General features: G+C 37.2%; 1 protein-coding gene across 50 annotated transcripts in view; it reads left to right on the top strand.

Annotated features, from left to right (window-relative positions):
* Window positions 1-23045, top strand: part of ANK2 (ankyrin 2) — a 338182-nt gene that overhangs the window by 251429 nt on the left and 63708 nt on the right. For 28 of the 50 annotated variants that reach the window (XM_040699364.2, XM_040699367.2, XM_046940570.1 and 25 more), the window contains 6 exons: window positions 826-924; window positions 1029-1127; window positions 3751-3849; window positions 6815-6913; window positions 12272-12344; window positions 13755-13835. In XM_040699364.2, coding sequence (XP_040555298.1) covers window positions 826-924; window positions 1029-1127; window positions 3751-3849; window positions 6815-6913; window positions 12272-12344; window positions 13755-13835 — 550 coding nt within the window. The remainder of the gene's footprint in view (window positions 1-825; window positions 925-1028; window positions 1128-3750; window positions 3850-6814; window positions 6914-12271; window positions 12345-13754; window positions 13836-23045) is intronic. The other 22 variants (XM_040699368.2, XM_040699389.2, XM_040699386.2 and 19 more) reach the window with 1 other exon arrangement.

Below are 23045 nucleotides of genomic sequence, written 5' to 3'. Positions count from 1 at the left end.
AGGTGAAGAAACGAGCAGCAAATAATGTAACAACAGTATTAGTGGAGTGGTGAGTGGGAAAAAAAAACTGCTCTGGAGGATCTGTCCAATCCTTTGCATTTCTTATGGTTATACTTGATGGGCCTACATAGAAGATAAGTGTAGAGAAAAACCTAGATTTTCACAGATCACCACATTTATACAGGCATAATATAAATCTTATTTACCTAAAATCGAAAGCCTGTAGTTTTTGTTCATACAAGTCAAAATGAATGGCTCAAGTCTCTCATTATCTAGCATTAATATAATATGCTATATAACCAGTAAGAAATAGTGTAGTTTTCATTTCTCTCAAAAAGTTCATTTCCTTCCTTGTTTGTGGCCAAGCACTATGCATGATCACAGTGAGCTTTCATTTAATTACTATATCCGTTTCCTTGGCATCTTTGAGTGGGATCTGTGTTGGAGTTAATTTCTTCATTCTGACTCTTGCCTGCAGTTGTTAACATTCCCTCTCCCATCTGAGGAGTGGGAAGAACAGCACCCTAATTTATTAATGGGACTCTCAGCTTCCTTAGTGACATTATACTGTAAAATCTAAGTGTGATCATTGATGCCTGAAACATTTACTCTGTTGTTATGATAATGTAATTTCTGTGGAGCTATTTGTCAGCCAGACAAAAGAAGCATCAACTCTAGTTTGTTTAAAACATAGAAGTTTTAAAACATTTAGAAGTTATAGTTAGAGTCTCTCCATCTTTTAAAGACGAGAAAGCAAGAAAGGCTAGATTTGTAATATGAAGGTTTTATTTATTTATTCATTTATGTTATATATTCCATTTCCAGACTGGACTGACATCCTTACACCTTGCAGCTCAAGAGGATAAAGTGAACGTAGCTGAAATACTCACAAAACATGGTGCAAATCAAGATGCTCAGACAAAGGTAAATCATGGAATGGCTGCTTCTCTCCAGTGTGCCAAAGGATGCTATCATCGTAAAGGAGTATTCCACTGAGCTTCCAGTTTTATTTCTATGTTCTCTTGTAGCTTGGTTATACACCTTTAATTGTGGCCTGTCACTATGGAAACATCAAAATGGTGAATTTTCTTCTCAAGCAGGGAGCAAATGTCAATGCTAAAACAAAGGTAAAGAATTTTTCATTGCTTTCTTGTGCCTCTTTATTGTGAACTTGTTAACCAAATGCTACTGACACATACTACAAAGTACCTGTTTCACTAGGAAACTGTAATTATTGAATGGTAGATGTTGACATGTTTTGATCTGTGGCTATAGTGGAATGCATTTTGTCTGCTGCATCACCTTGTGCAATATTCACAAAAGAAAAGTCAGATAACTTCTTGGGATTATGTAGGGGAATTGGATTTTTTTGTTGTTGTGGTGGTGGTTTTATTTGGTTTTGTTTTCTCCTTCTTTTCATTTGCAACTAACAAGTTTATTTCTGATTTCATTCGCGCATGGCTTACATCAATGTAATGCTGATGTGTTGCCAAACTACAATTCAGAAACTGGGTGATTCCAGATGATCTCTGATCTGTTGGCAAAAGAGTGGGAAAGATTATACTCAATCAAAGCATGTGTGACATGACTTTGGTAAAGGAAACATGAACAGTGGGAGAATGCAGCTTACTCAGGACAGGTTTGGGTTTTTTTTTTTTTTGAGGGGGAGATATTATTGACCAATTCTACTGAAGTGGACAGAACTGCCTGTAGCCAAATTCTAAATGTAATCCACGGATTTTAGCAATTTTTTACAGTGTAAACTAGTATACGTAACAAAAAAAAGTGATGCCTTGTGGATCAAGAAGTTTATATCTCCTGAGTTTATAAAAACAGAGGTTCTGTGACTGCATCAGTCTGTTGCACCAAAGATGTTATCACATCACTGTTATCCAGGAAGTGAAGGCTACCCTGGAGCTGCAAGTCTTCAGCATAGTTAAAGCTGATGTCAGGCAATATTTTATTTCTAGTTTCAAATTGGATCTCTTGAGATCAGTGTGAAAAAGTCTGTTGATATTGCTGATGACGTACTTAGTATTTGTAAAATCCAAACCAGTTCATAAGCTACTGGTCGTTCTGGCCAGCTTCTCTGTTCCCAACTGTCATCTATGGGATGGATTCATTTCTCTGAGTGTGACTGTTTCACTACAGTGGTCACTGTCAACAAGAAAAGAAGCAAATAGCAAAGCCAATAAAAAAGAAAAAAATGCTGGCCCATCTTTCATTAGATCACCCCAAATCAATTGGTAAAAAACAGAGATTCTCAAAGAACTGGCAGCACTACTGGAAAAACAGCTGATAAGAATTAATAAAGCAGACATTAGCAGGATCCAAATGGTAGCTGCCAAAACATTCAGCTGAGGTGTTTGTAGGCTAACTAAAGGGACATACATACTTGCATGTTTATTGTTAAGCCCCACTCTGTGTATTTGGGGCCACTGGACCAGATTCTGACACTAGTTCCCCCAGGTGCTCCACTTGTTTAGAAAAATTTCATTGAAGTAGGCAAGCATGGCATTATGGGGCAGTGATTCTCCAAGTCTCATGTCAAGGGACCAATAAAAATACAGACAATCTGTCAACCAGTACTGTGGACTCAGTTTAAAGAGTAAATCCATCCTGGCTGGATTCAGGATAGGCATGTTACAGAATAAATAACCTCTAGTGCCTCCAGGATGCTTTATGCTATCTTCAGTGAAAAGTAATACTGCTGAGTTCTGTTTTTAAATGACTGCACTGATATTTAAGATAGTAAATTTACTTTGCTCTACCATCTACAGTAAAATCCCCCTTTAATTTCTTGGTCCATGTATGCATTCTTTAAGTATGAGAACTGTGTTCCAAACTGTCACTGTTTAATTAGTAGTATCAAGCCTTACTTACATATATTGAGTTGCAAAAGAGATAACTGAGTTTGCCTCTCAGAGTCTGCCCTCAGGCTTTATCTAAGTGTCCATTGAAACTGACTCGGTGTTTTCTCACAATATCATTTCTGCTTGCTATCAAACCAATTTCAGGTATTTTGTGATGAATTGCATGACTGGGTTTGCACAAAACCATCTCAAATCAACTAGCTGAAGTGCGTTTTGACTGTGTTTCTGTATCGAGTAACACAGAATTACTCTCTGGAGCAGATAAATATATGGAGTTAAGTGTATTTGTTAATACAGAAGTTGTGCACATGCTTTTCTGAATAATTACAGCTTGGCCAGGCCTATTGAAGTCAAGATAAAGCTACCATTGATTGACATTTTTAATAGATGCTGTTAGCTCTTTTAGAAGCAAATGTTATTGAATGACTGCTGTTAAAAATTGTATATCTTTATATTGTCTCATATTTCAAAGGCAAATCTTAGGCCTGCTATAGGAAAACAGAGATGTGAGAAAAATAGAATGTTCTCTGCTTCAGCTATGAGTCTATGTGTTTAGTATGCCACTTAAATTTACTGTTATTCATTGTTCCTAATTCTGATTTATAAAATGAGGAATTATTTATCTTTCCAGAAATTGGATTATATCATGAGATGTTAAATAATACGTGAATAAAAATATTATCTTTATGTTTTCATTAATCTAGGGATCAAGTATTATTATTAATGGATTTTATTATCTTCATTTCAATTGGTGGCATAATTTCTTTTTGAAGTGTCTGATAAAGAGCAGAATTATGCAAACCAAATTTTCTAATCTAATTGCTGTTGATTGTTTTTCTTCTTTGTTTGCTTCTATGGTAACCACCATGGATTACAGAATGGGTACACTCCTCTCCACCAAGCTGCTCAACAAGGTCACACTCACATCATTAATGTCCTTCTCCAACATGGAGCTAAGCCCAATGCCATCACCACCGTAAGTGCAAAGTGCTTGTGGGAAGTGTTTCTCTGGGTAGTTCCTTCCTTTCTAGGGCTAAAGAGCAAACCTTTGATTTGGTGAAAGTTTTCTTCATACAGCTTGTTGTCAGATGTGTAAATGTAATGTTGCTTCTTCTCCTTTTCGTTATACTCATAGGGCAGTTCATTTATAACTTACTGCAGTAAGCTAAACGTGAGATGAAACTGCTTTCTGAGTTGCAGTGTCAGGATGGCTACACTGACTTGGTTTAATTGCCTTCTGCCTCAATACTTCTGTCTTAAAACTGATACATTGCAAGGATTTTTGTATAAAAGTTAAGGGCAAATCAGAACCTGGGTGTCTTTGAAGATCTGAATCCAAATTTCTATCCCTCTCTCCATTGGATCTCTGTTTCAGATTCTTAGTAAGTTCATTGATATTAACACAAAGACCATCAGTAACTTCTGGCACAGCTTTTTCTAATGCTAGCTAGGAATGCAGCTTTCCTGTTTCACGTTGATGTTGTTATTTGTCATCTCTACTTGGACAATGTTTAAAATGCATCCAGAAAGTTCAAAACACGTGTCCTTCCTCACGGTTGCCCAGGTTACCATTATTCCAACCGCATGGAATAATCTTGTGTGAAGTTATTCAAGATAGCAGTTTATGTGCCATGATCCAGAATCTACTTCAGTATCCAAGCCATGTATCCAAGACCCTAGTTTGTGCTCATTGTCAAGGAAGAAACCCTTGCAGTCAGCTTCTGGGACTGAAGGTTCTACTAGACACCTTCAGTGTTCAGTCTTCTAGTTTGGGCTGTCAAGCCAACTCTTACCCAAATCTAAGGAGTGTCTCAAGACTGTGTCTGCCCAGCAGTTTGCATGCCTTTTCAGTTACGAGCTCTGTTGTTCACGCATTGCTACTTTTAAGTTGATGTAAGAGAATTTGAACCTGCATCAGCTGACTAGGGGATATGGGAGTGGGATATGGAATATTAATGTGTAAGTGTCCAGTTTTGGGCCCCTCACTGTAAGAAAGACATCGAGGCCCTGGAGCATGTCCAGAGGAGGGCAACAAAGCTGGTGAGGGGTCTGGAGCACAGGCCTTATGAGGAGCAGCTGAAGGAGTTGGGATTGTTCAGTCCAGAGAAGAAGAGGCTTAGGGGGAGAGCTTATTGCTCTCTATAACTACCTGAAGGGAGATTGTAGTGAGCTGGGGGTCAGCCTCTTCTCTAGGGTGACTAGTGATAGGACTAGAGGGAATGGCTTCAAGCTGCACCAGAGAAGATTCAGACTGGATGTTAGGAAATACTACTTCTCTGAAAGGGTGGTCAGGCACTGGAATGGGCTGCCCAGAGAGGTGGTGGAGTCACCGACCCTGGAGGTGTTCAAAGAACGTTTGGATGTTGTGTTGAGGGACATGGTTTAGCGAGAACCATTGGTGAAGGGCAAATGGTTGGACTGGATGATCCTGTGGGTCTTTTCCAACCTTAGCGATTCTGTGATTCTAAGTGATGGTAACAATCATGTTATTTGTTCTGTGAAGATCTTTACCAGTTCATTTTGTGCTGCTAACTCAAAAATCCTATGTTGCTTTATTGGTGCTGAGATAGTCTAATGCACAGGAACTTAAATTGTAGATAACTCAATGTGGTACTGAGGGAGAGGAAAGACGTCAGGCTGATATTCTGCACACAGAGCAGTGGTATCGCAAGAGAAATTGCTCTGTACAATGGCTTTCCATGTCTCCCCTAGTAGGCCAGCATGTTGTTCTTTAATTCAAAATCATATGAAACAGTTCAGGGTGCAACTCTGTGTGAAGAATCATGGAATGTGCCCCTTCTCTCCACTCCCCAGGCTGGTTATTGGAGGTCCAAGGACTGCCACATCACATAGAGCCGTGTGACTTAGAGCAGCTTCTGCGGCTACTTAGGCTGAACTGGCTGCCAGTCATGTTGGTTAGTTCTGCTGGGAAGTTATGCCCTCAAAAGAGTTGTGGATGATTTAGCAAGTTTCTGATACTTAAAGTATTTTTATTTTTTTGTGTGAGAAGGTTCATTAATTTTGCTTCCTGTTGTGTCTGGCTTTTTTGCTATAGGGGAAATGCTTTTTGAAATAAATTACCGTGGTCTCTATTTTGAGGCAGTTTGAATAGAATTTTAAATGCAGTGAGACAGATGGCAATCTTAATTACTGTTCGTTTAAAATGAAAACTTATACGCTAGGTTCATAAATCTGAATTAATAATACTTATCTCTCAACCTATTTTAATGTTCCAAGTGATGAACTGGAGATAAATACGCCTAAACAATAACTGAATTACCATTTCAATGTCTGTTTACTGAATAGCATGTATCTAATGGGCATGTTGCAAATAAGTTTATTTAAATGGAAAACAGTTTCCAACCCCCAAGCCTTATATAGGTTTTCATGCTTGGTACATGATCAGCTTTTGTGTACTATTACAGCATGTAAAATTTTGTTGTAAAGTGGAATAGAATTGTATGTGGAGAATACAGCCGTAATCTTGTGTTCCTCAAAGAGGGACTGCACCAGATAAAGCTTTCGCAGTTTCAGCTGTAAGTGAAAGTCTAAGATTTCAAAATATATATTTTTCAGAAGAGTCTCTCTCATATAAAGCAGTTTATGCAAAATGAAACACGGAATTCTGCAGACGAGACATTCTGCACGGTAGAATTTGACCATCTAAGGGTTAAACCATACCGCCTTTTTTAAAAAATTTAGACTAGCAGGCGGATGTATGTGTGTTGTGTTACCATGGCAACCAGAGCTATAGTCTTAAAGGGGTTGCAAAGACAGAGTCAGATGTAACAGTGAAAAAAAAACAGTGATTTTCCTAGGCTGCGCCTTGTTTTGGATGGAAATGCTGGCTCATGCAGTGTTGAGAGTGATCTCATTGGTTCACATCACAATCCTCCCTCTCATTTCTCTCTCTCTCTCTTCCCTTCTCTTTTTCTCTTCAGAATGGTAACACTGCCTTAGCTATTGCTAGGCGTCTGGGATATATCTCAGTGGTCGATACGCTGAAGGTTGTAACGGAGGAGATTACTACCACCACAACTGTGAGTTGTAGATGCATTAAAATGTCTGTTTTTTTATTCAGAATGTTGTCTTTCTCTTCTATGCTCAGATTCTCCACAAACCTCTTTTTCTTTTTATTTTCTGGTCTAAGTCCCCTTTTCTGTTTGGTTTTTGCAAAAGTGCTGTCGTGCTTTCAGTATGTCTTTTAAGCATGTAGAAGTATGTGCGATACATTAGGTTTTACTGAGCCAGATAACAGATTTTATGTGCATACAGATGGAAAACAACTATTCAGGGACTGAGTAAAACTTTTTTCTTTTCTGGAGATGGGTCTGAGCTGCAAATCCAAACTTTCCAGAAGTTTGTGAGCTGTTTAGATCCTGTCCTGCTTCTCTATTTGTCTATTTACCTCTCCCTTTCAGTCTCTCCTTATGTTTCCACACTTCTAACACCTGCTGGGGCTTAAACATTGCAGCACACCACAGCGAGCTTCTTAGCGTTTGGACTGTACCAGCCATGGAGCGGTGCCAAGCTTAATGTTGTTCGCTAGATGGCTCTGAATCACATAAATCATTTTTTTTTCACTCAAATGGGTCCCGTTTTTCCAAAATATGGAAGAATTTTTCTGTATGTGCTCAGTCCTCTGTGTTCTTGGTAATCTGTATTTTGACTTCAGAGTTCATGAATAATAGATGCTGAACATCAGCCAGATGGTACTGTTCCTTTAAGCCAGGAAAAACATAGATCCTGACAATCTGGAAGGGAAGGGTTTTCTCTCCTTGGACTTCTACCTCCCATTTATGACCTTTTAGCATTTAGAAAGGGAGAATGTCATAAATAGTGCATCATTTAAAAAATCAATTTTAATACAAACTTCTATTACTGCATTTTATCTTGAAACCTTGTTGTGGGATCATCATTTTTGTTTTTTAATGCAAGAAAAATTAGAAGTTTAGAAAACATATCAGATCTAAGTGTCATTTAGGAGCTCACAGATGTGAAAATCCACAAATTACTGGTAACTTTATTACTTAAAAGATGCCACTACTCAATTAGGGAAAGGGCTAGGGGAAGAAATCCAAACTGTTTTGTACAAAGACATCCATCCCACGAAAAAAAAAAGGGAAAATAATTTTGATTTTGCTGCATGCTGACAGCAAGTTCTACTGATATTAACTAAGGAAGATGGAATAAAAGCAGCCTGGCATACTGTTACAAATGGAGTGAGCCATAATTTATTAATGACCTGCAACAATGGAACTGAGTCAGGTTTGGACAAGGAATTCCAACGTAGTTCCAGAAGTCTCTTAATAAATACTACATGATTTTGTTAATACTTATGTTTTTATTTAATCATATAGCACTTCTCACATGTGCATACATAAGCACATACATCTGTTCAAAGATTAAAAAAACCCAAAAAACAAACTAGATAAAACTTTTCAAGAAACATTAGCTCTGTTCTTGAAAGCAAAGTTTTTATTCTCAGATGACAACTTTGCTATTCTCTGTGCTGTCTTGTCACCATTTTCTATTCATGCCTGACATAAGTTGTAATGTCCTTTCTAGTGTACATTGTGTAGCACTGTACAGCCTTGTACACTGTCATATACATGTCATATGTTTTGTAATAATAAGAATTCCACTGTGAAAAGACACCTGTGAGTTATTTACTTTGGATAAATGTTTCTTTAAATTTTGAGAGTAGTGGACTTTTCAACCTATTACCAGACACTTGAGGTCTGTGATGGAATCAAACACCAAAACTTACTTGCATAGCGACCTCTAATACTTGCATATGAGAGACATTTGAAATCTTGTACTGTGTCAGCGCACAAAACACCATTTTTAAAAGTCAGATGGGAACCCTCAGAAAAAACAGATTTTTCAGAATTGAATTTGTCTGAATCTTACACCTCAGGGATATAGAATGTAAACTGCATTATTATTGATGGTGATTACTGTTGATTAAACATAATTTTGAACAAGTGCTATAAAGAAGGGATAAATAACAGGTGCTCTCAGGCACTCCCTGCAATAAAGCTCTCCAGACAGTAAGGGTTAGCAATTGCTAAACCAGAACATGGCATTTAGAACTGAAAAAAAGGTACTGTCACCATAGCTACTTCATTCTCTAAGGTTGTAGTGGAGTGATGCATAGAGGATTGTAGAGAGGTCAGTTCTTTATTAATATTCAAGTCACTGGCATTTAAGATGAAGAAAACATCTTGAGTGCCAGCATCTTTGGTCTAACTCTGAACAAATTTTCTTACTTACACAAGTATCAGTGAAGCCACGTGAATATAAAGCAATAGAGACAACACAGTGCCTGTATTTTTGCTTAGTTTGGAAATGAATAGGAAGCCAATCAGAATACGCCAGGCTTTCAGAGGTTTGCTCTGCAATTAAGTTTGGGGTTATTTGTACAAACAGACATAAACTTCCCATGGACAAATTAATATGTGAGGAGCTTTAGATTTTTAATGTTGTACTGCTGTAGAGTAAGCAGTTGCTGAATGAGCGTATAGTTTTATATACATACATCTGAATTATTCTACGTGAACACAATGGAAGTTTTAAATACAGAAGCTTAAAGAGAGGTACATAATTGAATTCTCAGTGGTGCCAAACAATGGTGACTTTGAGGAATATGCACTGAGCAATTTGCAAAGTGGGCAATTCCTGGGGCTAGATAATGATTTCAAATGTTGAGAGTATTTGACTTCTTTTGATTAAAAAAAAAAAAAATTTAAAAAAATCTAGTACTGTGAAAGATTTTGTCTTAAAGCAGAAATAAATTAATTCCCAGCTTCTGATGGGAATTATGTAGCATTAATGATCCTATTGAATTAAGTGTTGCAGAGATGCCGTTACAAAGTTTTTCTTCTTCTGAAATGAACAAACACATCCACACACAGCGATTCTCCTTTCCAAACTTTTTATTGGTTTTAAATTATGAAATAATTTTCTTATACTGAGGGGAAAATCAGGAAATAAAATATCACTACTTCCTTGTCAATAAATAATATCTGTGATTGTGCTTGTACAGGGGCCAGGACGCATCTAACTTACAAATAAATTGATATTGTGATAAATAAACCTTAGCTACTAGGGTTCGCAGATCTAAGCAAATACTAAGACAATATACCCAACATACATTTGAGAAGATATTCTGTACATATAGCTTGTGACCTCATGTATTTGTAGCGTCCTATCACTTCTGTGTTCTTCTAATGAAATTGATGTTGCACATAAGTTGAAGTGGGGAACCAAGTTTTCTTAAATAAATTTTGGTCATACAACAAACACACAAAATGAGTACTTGTGACTCTTAGGCAGTATGCTTCTTTCCCCTTTCTTCAGAACCTGATCATCTCCTTCTGTCTGTTTATTCTCCTGATTTTACCTGAAGAGCATACAGTATAGAATTTGTCTTACGCTTTCAGTAGGTACAATACAGTGGCAATTACAGGGCTAATAAATTGGTACTTACATACACATTTGCTTGAAAAATATACAGCCCACTTCACTTGGGCTTATTTCTTTAGCATAGTGTTGGTGGTTCTTTTGATATTTAGAATGAATTGTATTGTTCAAGAGACGAGGTCAATGTCACCTGAACAACAGCTTGCTTTGCATCTGTCACAGCTGGCTTTGACACTCTAATGCCCTACTGCTGCCTGACCTTTCTGTCTGAGACAAGCTATGGCAATGCAAGGGGGGACATCAGATATATCAGTGGAGGCATTTAGTGAAAATAAACTATTTTTTCAGTGTTGAGCATGTGTTATAAAAAGCAACAGAAATGAGTGATTTAATGAACTGTGTGTAGGAATAAATTTAAGAAGCCTAATTGGGATTTCCATTTGAAGCAAATGTCATTGACCTTTCCCTGTATCTCAAGAGGGTGAACTGAAAACTGCTGTCATAGTTAAACACATTTTCAGAAATGTAAAGCGGACTCTTTAAACACATTTCCAGAGTAATCACAGTTGCGAAGTTAGTTATTTTTAGAAGCGTAGTATCTTAGAATAATCAAAGGTGCCATCTTTGTCAGTTCGTTAGAAATATAGAAATCTGAGGCAGAATTTAGAGAGACATGATAAGCTCAATATCAGTGGGCATTTTCCCAAAGTCGTGCTGCATAAAGTCCTTGAGATTTGGCTGACATTAATTATCACACAGATTATATGCTCTTTCACTGCTTCTGCATATAATGTTAATTTATGCTTGATAGATACCATCCCCAATAGAGAGTGAAGTATGACCTCAGTAGGAGTTTCACAAGACACGTGTACTCTTGACATTCCCCCCCATGCCAGATGGGCACATCTGCTGCTACATACCTTAAAGGGATGATGTGATTTCCCTCCACAGTTCCTCAGTGAAGCTGACTGGCTGCAGATCTGGGTGGAGCTAGGGAAATATTTATTTTTCTGTTGTGACTAATGCTGTTCTGATCGCTGCTGTTACTTAAGTCCCTGACATTTTGTCTCCTGTACTGTAACACACTGAAGAGTTTCCTTTAGACAGCTTTCTTACACGTTGCACTTTTTATAGTCTTATTAAATTCTTTATCTCCTTCTCCAATGTCTGTCTTGGCACTAAAAGGACGTCCCCGTTCTTAATTCAGCACCCATGAACATCTTGTGTTTCCTTCTGGAAGTCATTTATGCAGATCAAATCATATTAAAAAACATCTTACAACATTCTCCTGCTCTGTTCTCTTGCACTTAAAATGTCCTTCCAGCTGTACTTGGTCCGTGCTTACCCTCTACCACAAAAATCAGAATCTCCAAATAACTTTGTTCTTCTGTACACATGATTTGGGGGAATATACAGGATCTATTAAATGGATATCATTAATATGCAGCATAGTCATTTTCAGGGGGAGAGGGGAGAAGGAAATATTTCAAGTGATCTTTGTAGATTGCTCACATCTTTTTTTAGTTTAAAAATTTCACATCATTCATAACTTCGTTTCCAAATGCTTTACTATTTAATAATTTCCATATGCCACATGCAGCTTTCTGAAACTCTTCTGTAGACATTACCTAATTCATTTTAAAATCATCTTGGAAACATTGAACTGAATTGTTCTGCATGCAGCACTTATAAATTTGCTCAGAGCTTGCTTTGCTTCCCTTTTTTTCTCTCTGATCAGCTCATTGTCTTTTATTTTGTGTGTTTTACTTTTCTGACAGAGCAAATGTTATCTTATACAGCACTGAGAACGGGAACTTCTGAAGTAATGATGAAAGATAACGTTAAGGGGATGGGAATCATTATAAAGTGTCTCAGCAGATCCTACTGCTGCTGCTGTTGAAATACTCTATGATAATATTCTTTGCTGCTTCTTTTGGTGTTTAATTTGAGGATTAAAGATTCTGTCTTTGCAGACTGTAACAGAGAAGCACAAGCTAAATGTACCCGAAACAATGACTGAGGTCCTGGATGTTTCAGATGAAGAAGGTGAGCAACTTTGCTAAGTACCTATTCCGTATCACTTACGCCACCTGTAACATAGGCATAGGATAGCTGCTTAAGTACTTGGACATCTTCATTTTGCAGTGCTTGGTGATCTATGTAATAGCTTTTTTTAAAATGATGTAGTCATTATGGCATTTGAATAAGGAAGCCAAAAATTGACCCAAACCAGAATCCTGTTTCATTTTCACAAAAAAAAAAGAACCCACAAAAAAACCAAAACAAACAAACAAAAAACAAACAAACAAAAAAAACCAACCCCAAACTCACCCACCCTTATTATCTTATCTGAACCAAATCAGCAAATGAGAACATTTCTTGACATTTTTAAATTTAGATGTAATGCTTTTCTAAAGCTGAATTTGACCCTCTAGTAAAGAGGAATTTGAGCCATAAATATTTTGGCTCGCTGCCACTTATTTCAGATACATTTACTTAGAAGTTTTGGTTAATTGGAAACATGCATGTAAGAAGATGCATAAAGTGGAAGGTGAAGAGACTGTTCCCTAGAGGGGAGCATTTGGCACACACAAGTCACAGATGGATATGGCATGACATAAAGTAACAACATGCTAATAACTTGGCACTTTGGTCCCAGACACTTCTGTGTGTACAGACAAGAGGCATATGTTGTATCGCTTAGCTAAGTTCCCAGAAAATTTCTGTGAACTTCTGTAGGGACTGATAAAGTACTGTGGTTTTAAACAGAACAGAATTAAGGAAATAACTTAAAAATGTCCCTGATGAGTGGCAGTTTACCAATTTTTATCACCATACCATCTGATGAATGTACATCTACTTGCAAAAAATATATATATTCTAAGTTCTTTTTGATGATTAATGGTATTATCAAATATTATAGTATCTTACATATGACATTTCATTGTTACTATTACTGTTACTATTCTTTTGTACAAATGAATTGTAGAGTGACTATAATTTCAAAAAAATCCAAAGGCATTAGGAACATGAATTGAAGGCATTGGTTGGTTGGTTTTGTTTCTTTTCTTTTTACAAAGAGCACAAATCTGCGTGTGGTTCTAAATTGTACTGGAAGTTAATGGCATTCATGTTCCTAAACTCTTCATATTACCCCGAGAGTTATGCTGATTAGTGAGTTACATTCTTGAGAAAATACTGTGTTTGGGCTCCAGATACTGTTTGTTTACTTACTTTTTTAAATGCTTGCAAAACTACAAGTGAAAGCAATCGTATAATTTTTTTATATTATTGAAGACCTGTAGTGTCACATTCACTTTGATTTCATTTCCTCTCATTCTTGTGAATTACTCTTTAGCCATTTTTAAATCTGGAAAGCATAGTGTGTGTTTCTGCTTCTACTGAATTCATGTTTGGGGTATTCCTTTTTCTCAAGTGAATCTATATGTTGCACAGCCTTTAAACACTCTGATGATGAACGCTTCAGTGATGGGGAAGTATATAATGGCACAGGTGTCATTAGCAGAAATTCGTGGAGTAAGATTTACAAACTTTCTCTTTTTGTTTGACTTGGTGTGTTTGTTTTTTGTGAAACAAATTTTTTCTTAATCTGGGTTCCTAACACTGCTCCTTTCTGCTCCTTTTAAAAAATGTGGCTCAGTGTGTGTTTCCTGAAAGGTGGGAGGAAGAAGGGAAACCAGAAAATCCAAGATTTATTACCTGTATTTTTAGTTACTTGGCAGAAATTACTGTTGCCGTCCAGCATGACTAATGCTGTCCAGTGCATTGAATTAACATTCTCTGCTTTCTGTTACTGTCTGACACCTACTGTTTGTCAATAACCAGCTGATATGATAGAAGTACTTTGGTACATTGCCTCTCAGGCCTGTGCTGAGTGCCCGTACTGATGAGTGCCTCTGTGATCCTGCTGCGGGTTGCCATGCAGGTTGGCCAGAGGTAAAGCTCTTCATGCCATTGTGCTTGTAAAAAGTTTCTAGAGGCAAAACGTTGAGGATGTTGCAAAAATTGCTAACGTGGATGGTGTTTATCGTGAGAGCATAAAATAGCTGGGGGCTATTTGGAGACCTTCCTAAACAAATAACATGAACCTTTTAGTGACTACGTAGTCTTTGTCAGAGGCCAGCAAAAGGTTTCTGTAATGCTGTGTTCTTGACAGCTTTCAAGTGGCACAACATGTTCTGAAATAAATTAATATGACATGATAAACCTGTCTACTGCAATCATACAGTGATAAAGTTGAACACAACAAGACTTTTGGAGCAGATAAATAGTTCAGATCCTATTGTGGAACCTCTTTCTCATGGGTGATAAGAAGTTTGCATTTTGCCTGGAAAACAGTTGTTTCGCGTGATTGGTATACTTTTACATTAGCAGTGCAGTATTCCTACTCCCAAAATCCAATCTTAGCAGTATGAAACAAAGAACCATGTTGCCTATCAAATAGTTTGGTTTGGCATGTAAGTATTTTAATCTTCATATATCACTTTACCTTTTACTGTGCCGTAATACAGTCTTTCCTTTGAACGCAACTAGGTTATATTTTTATTTTAAAATTGCTTTTGATTTGATTTTTTAAGAATTAGATTGTGTTTTTTGATGTTAAATGTCAGAGTTAAGTACAGAAGCAGGCGTGCCTTGTCATGAATGCACACATGCACATGTGTTTTTTTGCTGCAACTTTCAGTGTACTATAGTCAACCATGAAGAATGTTTGTGGGTAATCATACACTGTTATTTGCTCAACACTGCACAGAATAATTACAATGCAGAAGTAAAACAATCAATATCAATCAGTGTTCAGAAGATCATGCCTGATCACGGGAAAAAAAAGAGAAGAAAAGAAAAAGGTTAAGAATGTGGTTCTCCTCAAGAATCAGGACAGTAGTTCAGATTGTTACAAGTGCAGATGTGATTCTTCAAGCCTGTGTCTGTGCCAGAGGAGTTGTTTTGTATGGGTACAGTGGTACAGGAAAGAAATGTGCATTTTTATCATTGTATCTGGTTTTGTCATTTGTCTGTATTACTACAGTGTGTAGTTTCTTAAAAGCTGTTGCCACAAAGGAAGTAATTTGCACTTGAGGTGTCCTTACAGCAGTAGAGGACAATTGCTGCAAAGTATCATTTAAAGTATATTTGAGTGGAATCTGCAGATTTAGTGAAAGTAAGCACATGCAGATGTTTCTGTTAGGAATGAGCCAGTGCAGGCACACTATGAAATCCAGGTTTACTCTTTTTTTTTTTTTTTCATATGTTAATATTGTATTGAGGAGCATGTTGCTGCTTGTCTGTACTCATTTCTTATATTACTTTAATGGCAAAAGAACTGCGTGGACTCTCCATGGTAGCTCTCCATATGGAACATATAGTACTGACCAGTAAAACAGGTTATTGAAGAGCTCTCGTTTATGTCTGTCTGGACTTCCTTATCTCCAATTCAGTTTAATATCCATTTAACTTCTAAAAGCTCTGGTTTCACTGTCCCTTTGAGAATAAGTTCACAGGATGTAGAAATGTGTGGTTATACCTCTGTTATGTCAGCACAAATGTTTCACCATGTAATTCTGACAAGCTATTTTTTGGCCAGACTATTCTGCAGGCAGAATGGAGTAGGAAAGGTGAAGTAGAAGGTGAGATACTATTGTAGTGATAACATGCCCGAGGTGGCAGTCCACGTGGCACAGATGTTAATTGTGACATTTCAATTGCAGAAAAGGTTTAGACATGATCTGAGCAAGCAATCATGTGCAAATAATCAATGTAGTCTCAAAAATTAGATGGAATGTTAACATCCAAATTTAAGGCATCCTTATCATGAGGAGTACTTGTCTAAAGGCTGGTAAAGATTCATCACAGTGCCTGGTTGAGACACAGAGTGTTGTATTGTAACTTTGTATTTCTTGAAAAAAAAACCCAAAACCTACAAGTAATGAAATTATCTTAAAAATAAGGTCAGTAAGACATTAGATTTGTTAAAGTGTTCCTAAATACAGAAATAGCATCATGTCCTTAAATGATTTAAAAGATTAAATATACCTGCATATGGCAGTGACAAAGAAAAGTTTTTGCTTACATGATACTGTTGAGATTATTTATAATATATTTTTATCCTTCTGCCTGAGCAAAAGGAGGATTTTTTTTATTATTATTTATTTAGCCTCTTTGTGCCAGACGTGCTAATGCAACAGCAAATCTGAAGATTGGTTGCCTTTTTTTGTCTGCATCTTGTCAGTGCAAAAGATTCTCAGTGTGATAGTAAGGTGATCAGTTTTTCTCCTGTAGCTTTATTGACATTGTTTCTGGGAGCTGTAAAGAAAGAAGTCACAACAAAGGCTTATTTGGATTTGTCCACTGAAATCTTTCACACAGAATATAGCTTTTTTAGTATCTGGTATTGTCATTACAAAGGAGTTAAAGTTGTTTTTGTTGGGATAGAATCTGCTAAAGATTGCTCACTTGTCAACATCTTTAGCAATGAAAAAATGGAGTTTGTGGGTAGGCTGCAAAAATTTTGGCAAGTTTTAAAGAAACTGATGTTCTTAATTTGCTTCAGTGTTATTGACAGAAAATAGAAGTAACCAAATTAGCAGAGAAATCTGCAGGCGTGACCAGAAGTACAGACACATCTTTTGTGCAAAGAAGGAATAACGCATGAGCATGACCAGGAGACAGTACTGTATTTACTTATAGATTCTGTCCTAAATTGTTACTGTATGTGCAGTGTTGAACACTGAATTATTTTCTTCAGAGGCTGAAGTTAGAGGGAGATCTACAATAGATTCTTCATTAAAGTATATCTTAATCAGCATGTTAAAAAGCGAAAATGACTTTGACTGGTCTTACCCATCTGATCTAAACATGTCTTTAAAGCTATTGGATGTTGTTCCTACTCATCACTAATAGAAACTGGCTGCTTTTACGTTTACATTAACCTTAATTAGCTAAAAATTATCCCAAGCAGAGTAATATTACCCATTCTGTGCATAATAGATATCTTGGTTGGCTGTTTCTTCTGGAATGAGAATGGCTTTGAAAAGTGACTTGGGTATCAGTATATAACATTTTACAAATCTTTTAAAAACTGCTACAGAAAAGAGAGGTCCTTGCCATATGAATTTCACAAAGGCAAAATGAGTGAGTATTTTATATCCATCTTAAGAAGGAAAAGACCTTTGGTCTTTTCACTATGCACTTTCAACAAGTGCATAATTTTGGTCACGGATGCCCATACAACTAGGGCAAGCTTTCCTTGCTTAGTGCCTGGTATGTTTCATATTGTGAGAAAATTTTCTGTTTCATAGTTAATACTTACCTGATGTACACTGAATTTTCTTCTTCTATGAGAATAAAGCATTACTCTGGTGGAAAAAAAAACCTAAATCACTTCTCTGTCACTTTCTCCAATGTGCTCTTTTAAAAGTATTTTCTCCTCAGAATTCTTTATGGGATCTGGTTTGTTGCTTCTCTTGTAACCATGCAAGGAACTCATTCATGTCCCCAGTTGAATGTATATCACATAGTAGCCCCATCACACCGCAGGCTTGTCATCATGCCAGATAATATCTATGACCTTCCAAGATTTTGGTGACTTAGAGAGGTGGGAATAGCTTGTCCCAGTTCTAAAAAGACAGTACTTCTATTCTTTGTGACCTAGATCCAACATAACAGCTTTACAAATACCATAGCTATTACCTCTTGTAATTCAGGGAAGTGCCAAGAGTGTGGGAGCCATTAAATAGAGGATTGGCTTTAGGGATTGACTGAAGGTGTCCAAGGCAAGTGTCAGGGAAACTGTGTTATACATTTCTTTTAAGATGCTTACACCAGGACTTAATATTGCATTAAAAAAATCACGCTTGCTGTAGCTGCCCCTTCTCCATCTGTTTCTTTTAAGAAGCAGCACATATCTGAGGAGCTGTAGACTTATCTGCACGTTGCAGAGAAAAAAGTAATTTTGGCAAATTCATATAGTTGTATCTGGCTTTAAAAACATCTATTTAAAGCAATTTCTGGCAGTTTCTGTCACAAGTCTCTTTCTTTTGCTTTTTAACTTTTTCTTATATTTTCTGTTTATTTTGTGAGAAACCATTCCAAAGGAATTCTTATACAGAAGTTATCTTTTGTGATTCACTTGAATTGCAGAAGAACACTGTAGGAGCAACCTTTGTTGCTGCTTCCCAAAAAGGGTTGGTGCTATAGCTGGATAGCCAGAATGGTGTGGTAGAAGATTTAAAACTGCTTACTTGATCAAACATTTGTATAGTTCTCAGATGACAGTAGGTAACATCATTTGGGGAAAGAGGAACCTCTTCAGTTTTAGAAATATTAATCAAGCATTTTTTCCATCCAGCTAATGCTGACTTGCTAAGCTAGGGGTTGAATGTGGCTGCATGCCCCAAAGCTGTTGTCTCTTTAATGTTATTTTGCATTTAAAGAATATTTTTGTTGAAAGATTGCAAAGTGGTTCCTGGTTGTTTCTTAATTTGTTCCCTTTTTATGTAGGAAGTAACCATTCCCTTCTCAGAACTGAGGAAAACCAGAAAGGAAAGGACAGGAATATCAGTGTGAGTTTCTAGTTCAGGTGGTTCAATAAAATTCTCTGTGTTCAGACAGACTGTCACTGACGGAGCAGATCTGTGGTCTCAGCATGCAGCCTCTTTCTTTTAGTAGAGCATTACGTGATTTATGATGCTCAGTATCTGTGTTCAAGCCTGAGAAATCATCAGCATCAAACTTTCTGTTTTTTTTTTTTTTCTCAATTATAGTAAGACAAATGCTTACTGTTTGAGTGCCCATTCAGATGTTAAAGATCTGCTCAGGTGATTCCCTTTCTGCCAACAGACATCTTAGCAATGCATCTTAATTACTAATTTCTATATGTGGATATTATAGGTTAACAGTACAGAGAAATAAGATCAGCATAAAAGAAACAGACAGGTAAGAGCAATCATATACTACTGCTGACTTGAGCACAAAGTTGATTGCTTGTGGGTTTTTGTGAGCTGATTAGGTTTATTCAGTGCAGTCTTTGAAAACAGCTCCACTGTAACTCTGTCAGTGTTAGCAATAGAATTTACTCTACTCCCTGATCTAAACAAATAGAAAAAACCTTCAGGCAGCTGCATTTTGAAAGGGCTGGTGGAAGAAAGGGTTCATTCATGCTGGGTGTGTTTTTTTGTGTACCTACCTGCCTAACTGAGCAGTCAATGGATACATGCAGTGCTGATTGTTTCTCAGAGGGCGCGTTCCTGCTTCATGGTTGTGTGAGTGCCACTCAAGTGGCATGAAGGACAGCAGTACGATGATGCGATTGCTGCTTTCTAAATTTAGTTTCTGTGGCATCTGTGTCTTTAAGGTTCAGGGTCTTTTGGGTCAATGAGAAACAAAAGGAGTTTTTTGGGAGCGCATCTCCAGCACAAAACACAGCAGAGTGGAAAACTCTCCCTACCTCATGATTGCACATCATGATACAGAATTGTGTTGGGATTTCTCGTCAGGTCAACTGCGTGATGTTGCTGCTGACATAGGAGCTCCTGCTGTGAGACAGTTTGTTTGCTGAGGTATAACACTGAATCACTGGCTTCAGTGTTTCTGAACCTGTGTGCATGCACAGCTATGCACTCTGGTATATGTGGATTCATGAGCCCTAGAAGCTCTGTGCTGCTCTTTGCTGCTTGAAGTAGTCATGCCTTTGGTTGGCTTGGTCATGGCAAATAAAAATTTAAGACTAAAAGGTTGTTGCTAGCAACCATTAACATAGCTTTTACTTGCACAGTATTTGTTTCTGAATTAGGTCTTCCTTGCATTAAGCATAGTAGTATTTAAGTCTTAAAGTTTATTGAATTTTCCTGTCCCAGTTCTCAGATTTGCTCTTTTTTTTTTTTTTTTTTTTTTTTTTTTTTTTTTTTTTTTTTTTTTTTACCTCTGCACCTAGTTTTCTTCTCTTCTTTCCCTGTCTTCACTCTTGAAGATGATCAGGACCTCACAGAAACATTCAGCAGCCTGCTTACCTTTTCCAAATCTCCTTCTCTTCTTATTTTTCCTAGAAATAAGTCTGGGACCTTATAGACAGCTTATGTTATGTCTGTGATCCCTCTTCTGTGCAACCTGACACTTGCCAATCCTACCCTTTTTTTCCATGTTCATTCTCTAAATGACCTCTCTCCTTCCTTGATTCTTTTTCTCTTGCTCTTCGAAGAAGCAAAGAAAGAATCCTGCTTGCTGCAAACATCTACAGCACGCATGAGTTTGGGGGGATCTTGCATTTTATTCCAAGGTGTTGGGTTGACCACTGAAAACAGATTAGTGGGTGAACAGAATCATTGGTGAGAGTGCACTGGGGCCATGACACGCTGTATGTTGTGGAAAAGCTACCCAACATACTGGGAGTTATTTGCATTCTGCAAAATAAGAATAATAGCAGCAGCAAGTGCAGGAACTCAAATATTTGCCACTTTTAAGTATTAAATATACATAGTTTCCTAGCTTAGTGGATTTTTTGTTTGACTTTCTGTTGCTCCGGTGTTCTTTTCCAGTAAAACCCCAGTGTTTCTTTTAGAAGAGTCCAGCCAATTGGTAATTCCTTCTGTGCATTTTTCTTCCTTTTATATCTGCCCTAGAGAAGATGACATTACTCAGAAAAGCAGATTTTGATAAAATCTTTAGATATAGCTGGGAGATGAGCAGTGGCACTGATGAGGCGGAGGCTGAACATGAATTCTTTAATTGAGACATGGTGCAAAGTCAGCCTTAGGTGTTTTGTAAACTGTTTTCCCCATCAGGTAAGCCCCTGAAAGTCTGTTGGTATCATTGAAGAAAGGAAGGTATTTTTTCAAGTAGGAGATAAATCACTAAGTGTGTAATTCACTGAGATACACCTGTAAGTTAATAGACTGCCACTGGAAGTCATGGAAGATCGATGTAAAGGACTCTGTGTGACATGAACTGCTTAGTAATTAATTTACTGGAGAATGTGAGTGAGGCATTGCTAGCATGATTAAACAGGGTAATTTCTTGTACTGCTACAAAACTAAGAACTAGTAAAAATTGCTAAATAAAGAAGCTCACAGTCAGCTGAGTATGTGAGTTCTTCTCAGCAGTGAACAGCTGTATGTTTTTATACAAATTGCAGGAGAATGAGCTAACTGAGATTAAGGAGTATAGCTGTGTGAGATATTTTTATGACAACATTGTTAATGGTAGGATAAATGAGTGCTTCTTACATAGACTTAATTTACTTTGTGTACATACAATTGTCCTGCAGATTAGACATGAATACACTCAGGTTGTATGAAAAGTTATATTGCTGCACAATCATTTATACTTAAAAAATGTGTATCTTTTTTCTTTTTTCCCCTTACACGTATGAGGCTGTGCAACTTTTTAGCAGTTTTGGTTTTGTTCAGCTCCTTAAGTAAAGATGGAAGGGCACAAGGCTTAGTAGGGAGTGACGTTAGCTTCTAGTTCACTCACTCAAGACAAGTATGCTAGCAAGTAAGCTGTGTTACCAACAGATAAAATGTTCTGAAGACATTCTGAAATATTCATCTATACCCTTACTACTGTTTGCAGATGTTCACATCACATGAAACAGCTTGTGTTGCTTAGACTTACTACTGATGACTCTTTGATGAGAGGCCAAAGCTGAAATAAGAATAGAGATGGGTAGAGCTGAAATAGAGTAGAGATGAAATAAGAGTAGAGATTAAGTTTTTTTCTAAGGATGTGGGTGTGATCAAAGTGATGAAGACTTCATTTCTATTATAGATGGAATGTCTGCTGTGATTATTAGAATCTAGTTTATATGAAATCTAACTTGAAGGCCCTTTTATTATTTATAATAAATTATATAATTGCCTTAATATCTTCCAAGTTTTCCCTAAGCTCTGTGCTTTATAATGTGACATTACCAGGAAACAGAAGGCATCGTCTGTTAGAAGAGGGGAAACATGCAATGATTAAATGCATTTTATTGTTTTCTGTGAAGCAGTGCCCAGATTCTCCCTCTTAATGTGGGCAGATGGAATTTTCAAGAGTTGTTCTTGTTATACTGACAAGATTTAGAACTCTTACATATAATATTTGTGTACACAACAAAAAAATCTTTTAAACCCCAAAGGTCAGTTGGTTTTAGGTGAAAAAATTGAGGTGATTTATTTGCCAGCCAAAGCATCAAGCTGGAAAAACTGGCTTGATTTGTTTCATGAAAATAAATATCGAGATGTCTTCCCTTAGGAGTGAGCACCATTCATACGGTTTGTAATGCTAATAACGTTTTGCAGGGGAAAAAGAAAAAGACCCTCTACCAGAAATAGCTGCAGTAACATTGTTTTTTGTGGGTTTTTTTTTTTTTCTTTATTATGCCTTTAAATCTTATGAATGGTGGTAGTCCTGATGCCCAAGTGAATGCTGTCTGAAACAGCATTGATACCACTTCCCTAACCCTTACCTTTGGGTTTCTGAGCATATCAGGGTGAATTACTGGCCAGGATGTGTAGCCTCTGAGTACAGTTCCTATATTATGACAGTTACAGTCCTTTTCACATAACTGGAGAAGAGCTTCAGGTTCTTGATGTTTTTCTATGTAGCTAAGAAAGCGAGAAAACCTGAACATATTGATGGCTTAGGGTCATGTTGTGTGATTCAGTGGGCCACTGACAGACTCATGCTAACCCTTGTGAAAGTGGCTGAAATAAGTACATCTCCAGGAAGAAACTGCAGAGGGAGAAG

The sequence above is a fragment of the Gallus gallus genome, chromosome 4 (assembly GCF_016699485.2).
Source record: "Gallus gallus isolate bGalGal1 chromosome 4, bGalGal1.mat.broiler.GRCg7b, whole genome shotgun sequence".
Classification (NCBI taxonomy): domain Eukaryota; kingdom Metazoa; phylum Chordata; class Aves; order Galliformes; family Phasianidae; genus Gallus; species Gallus gallus.
This window is presented reverse-complemented; position numbering and strand designations above follow the sequence as displayed.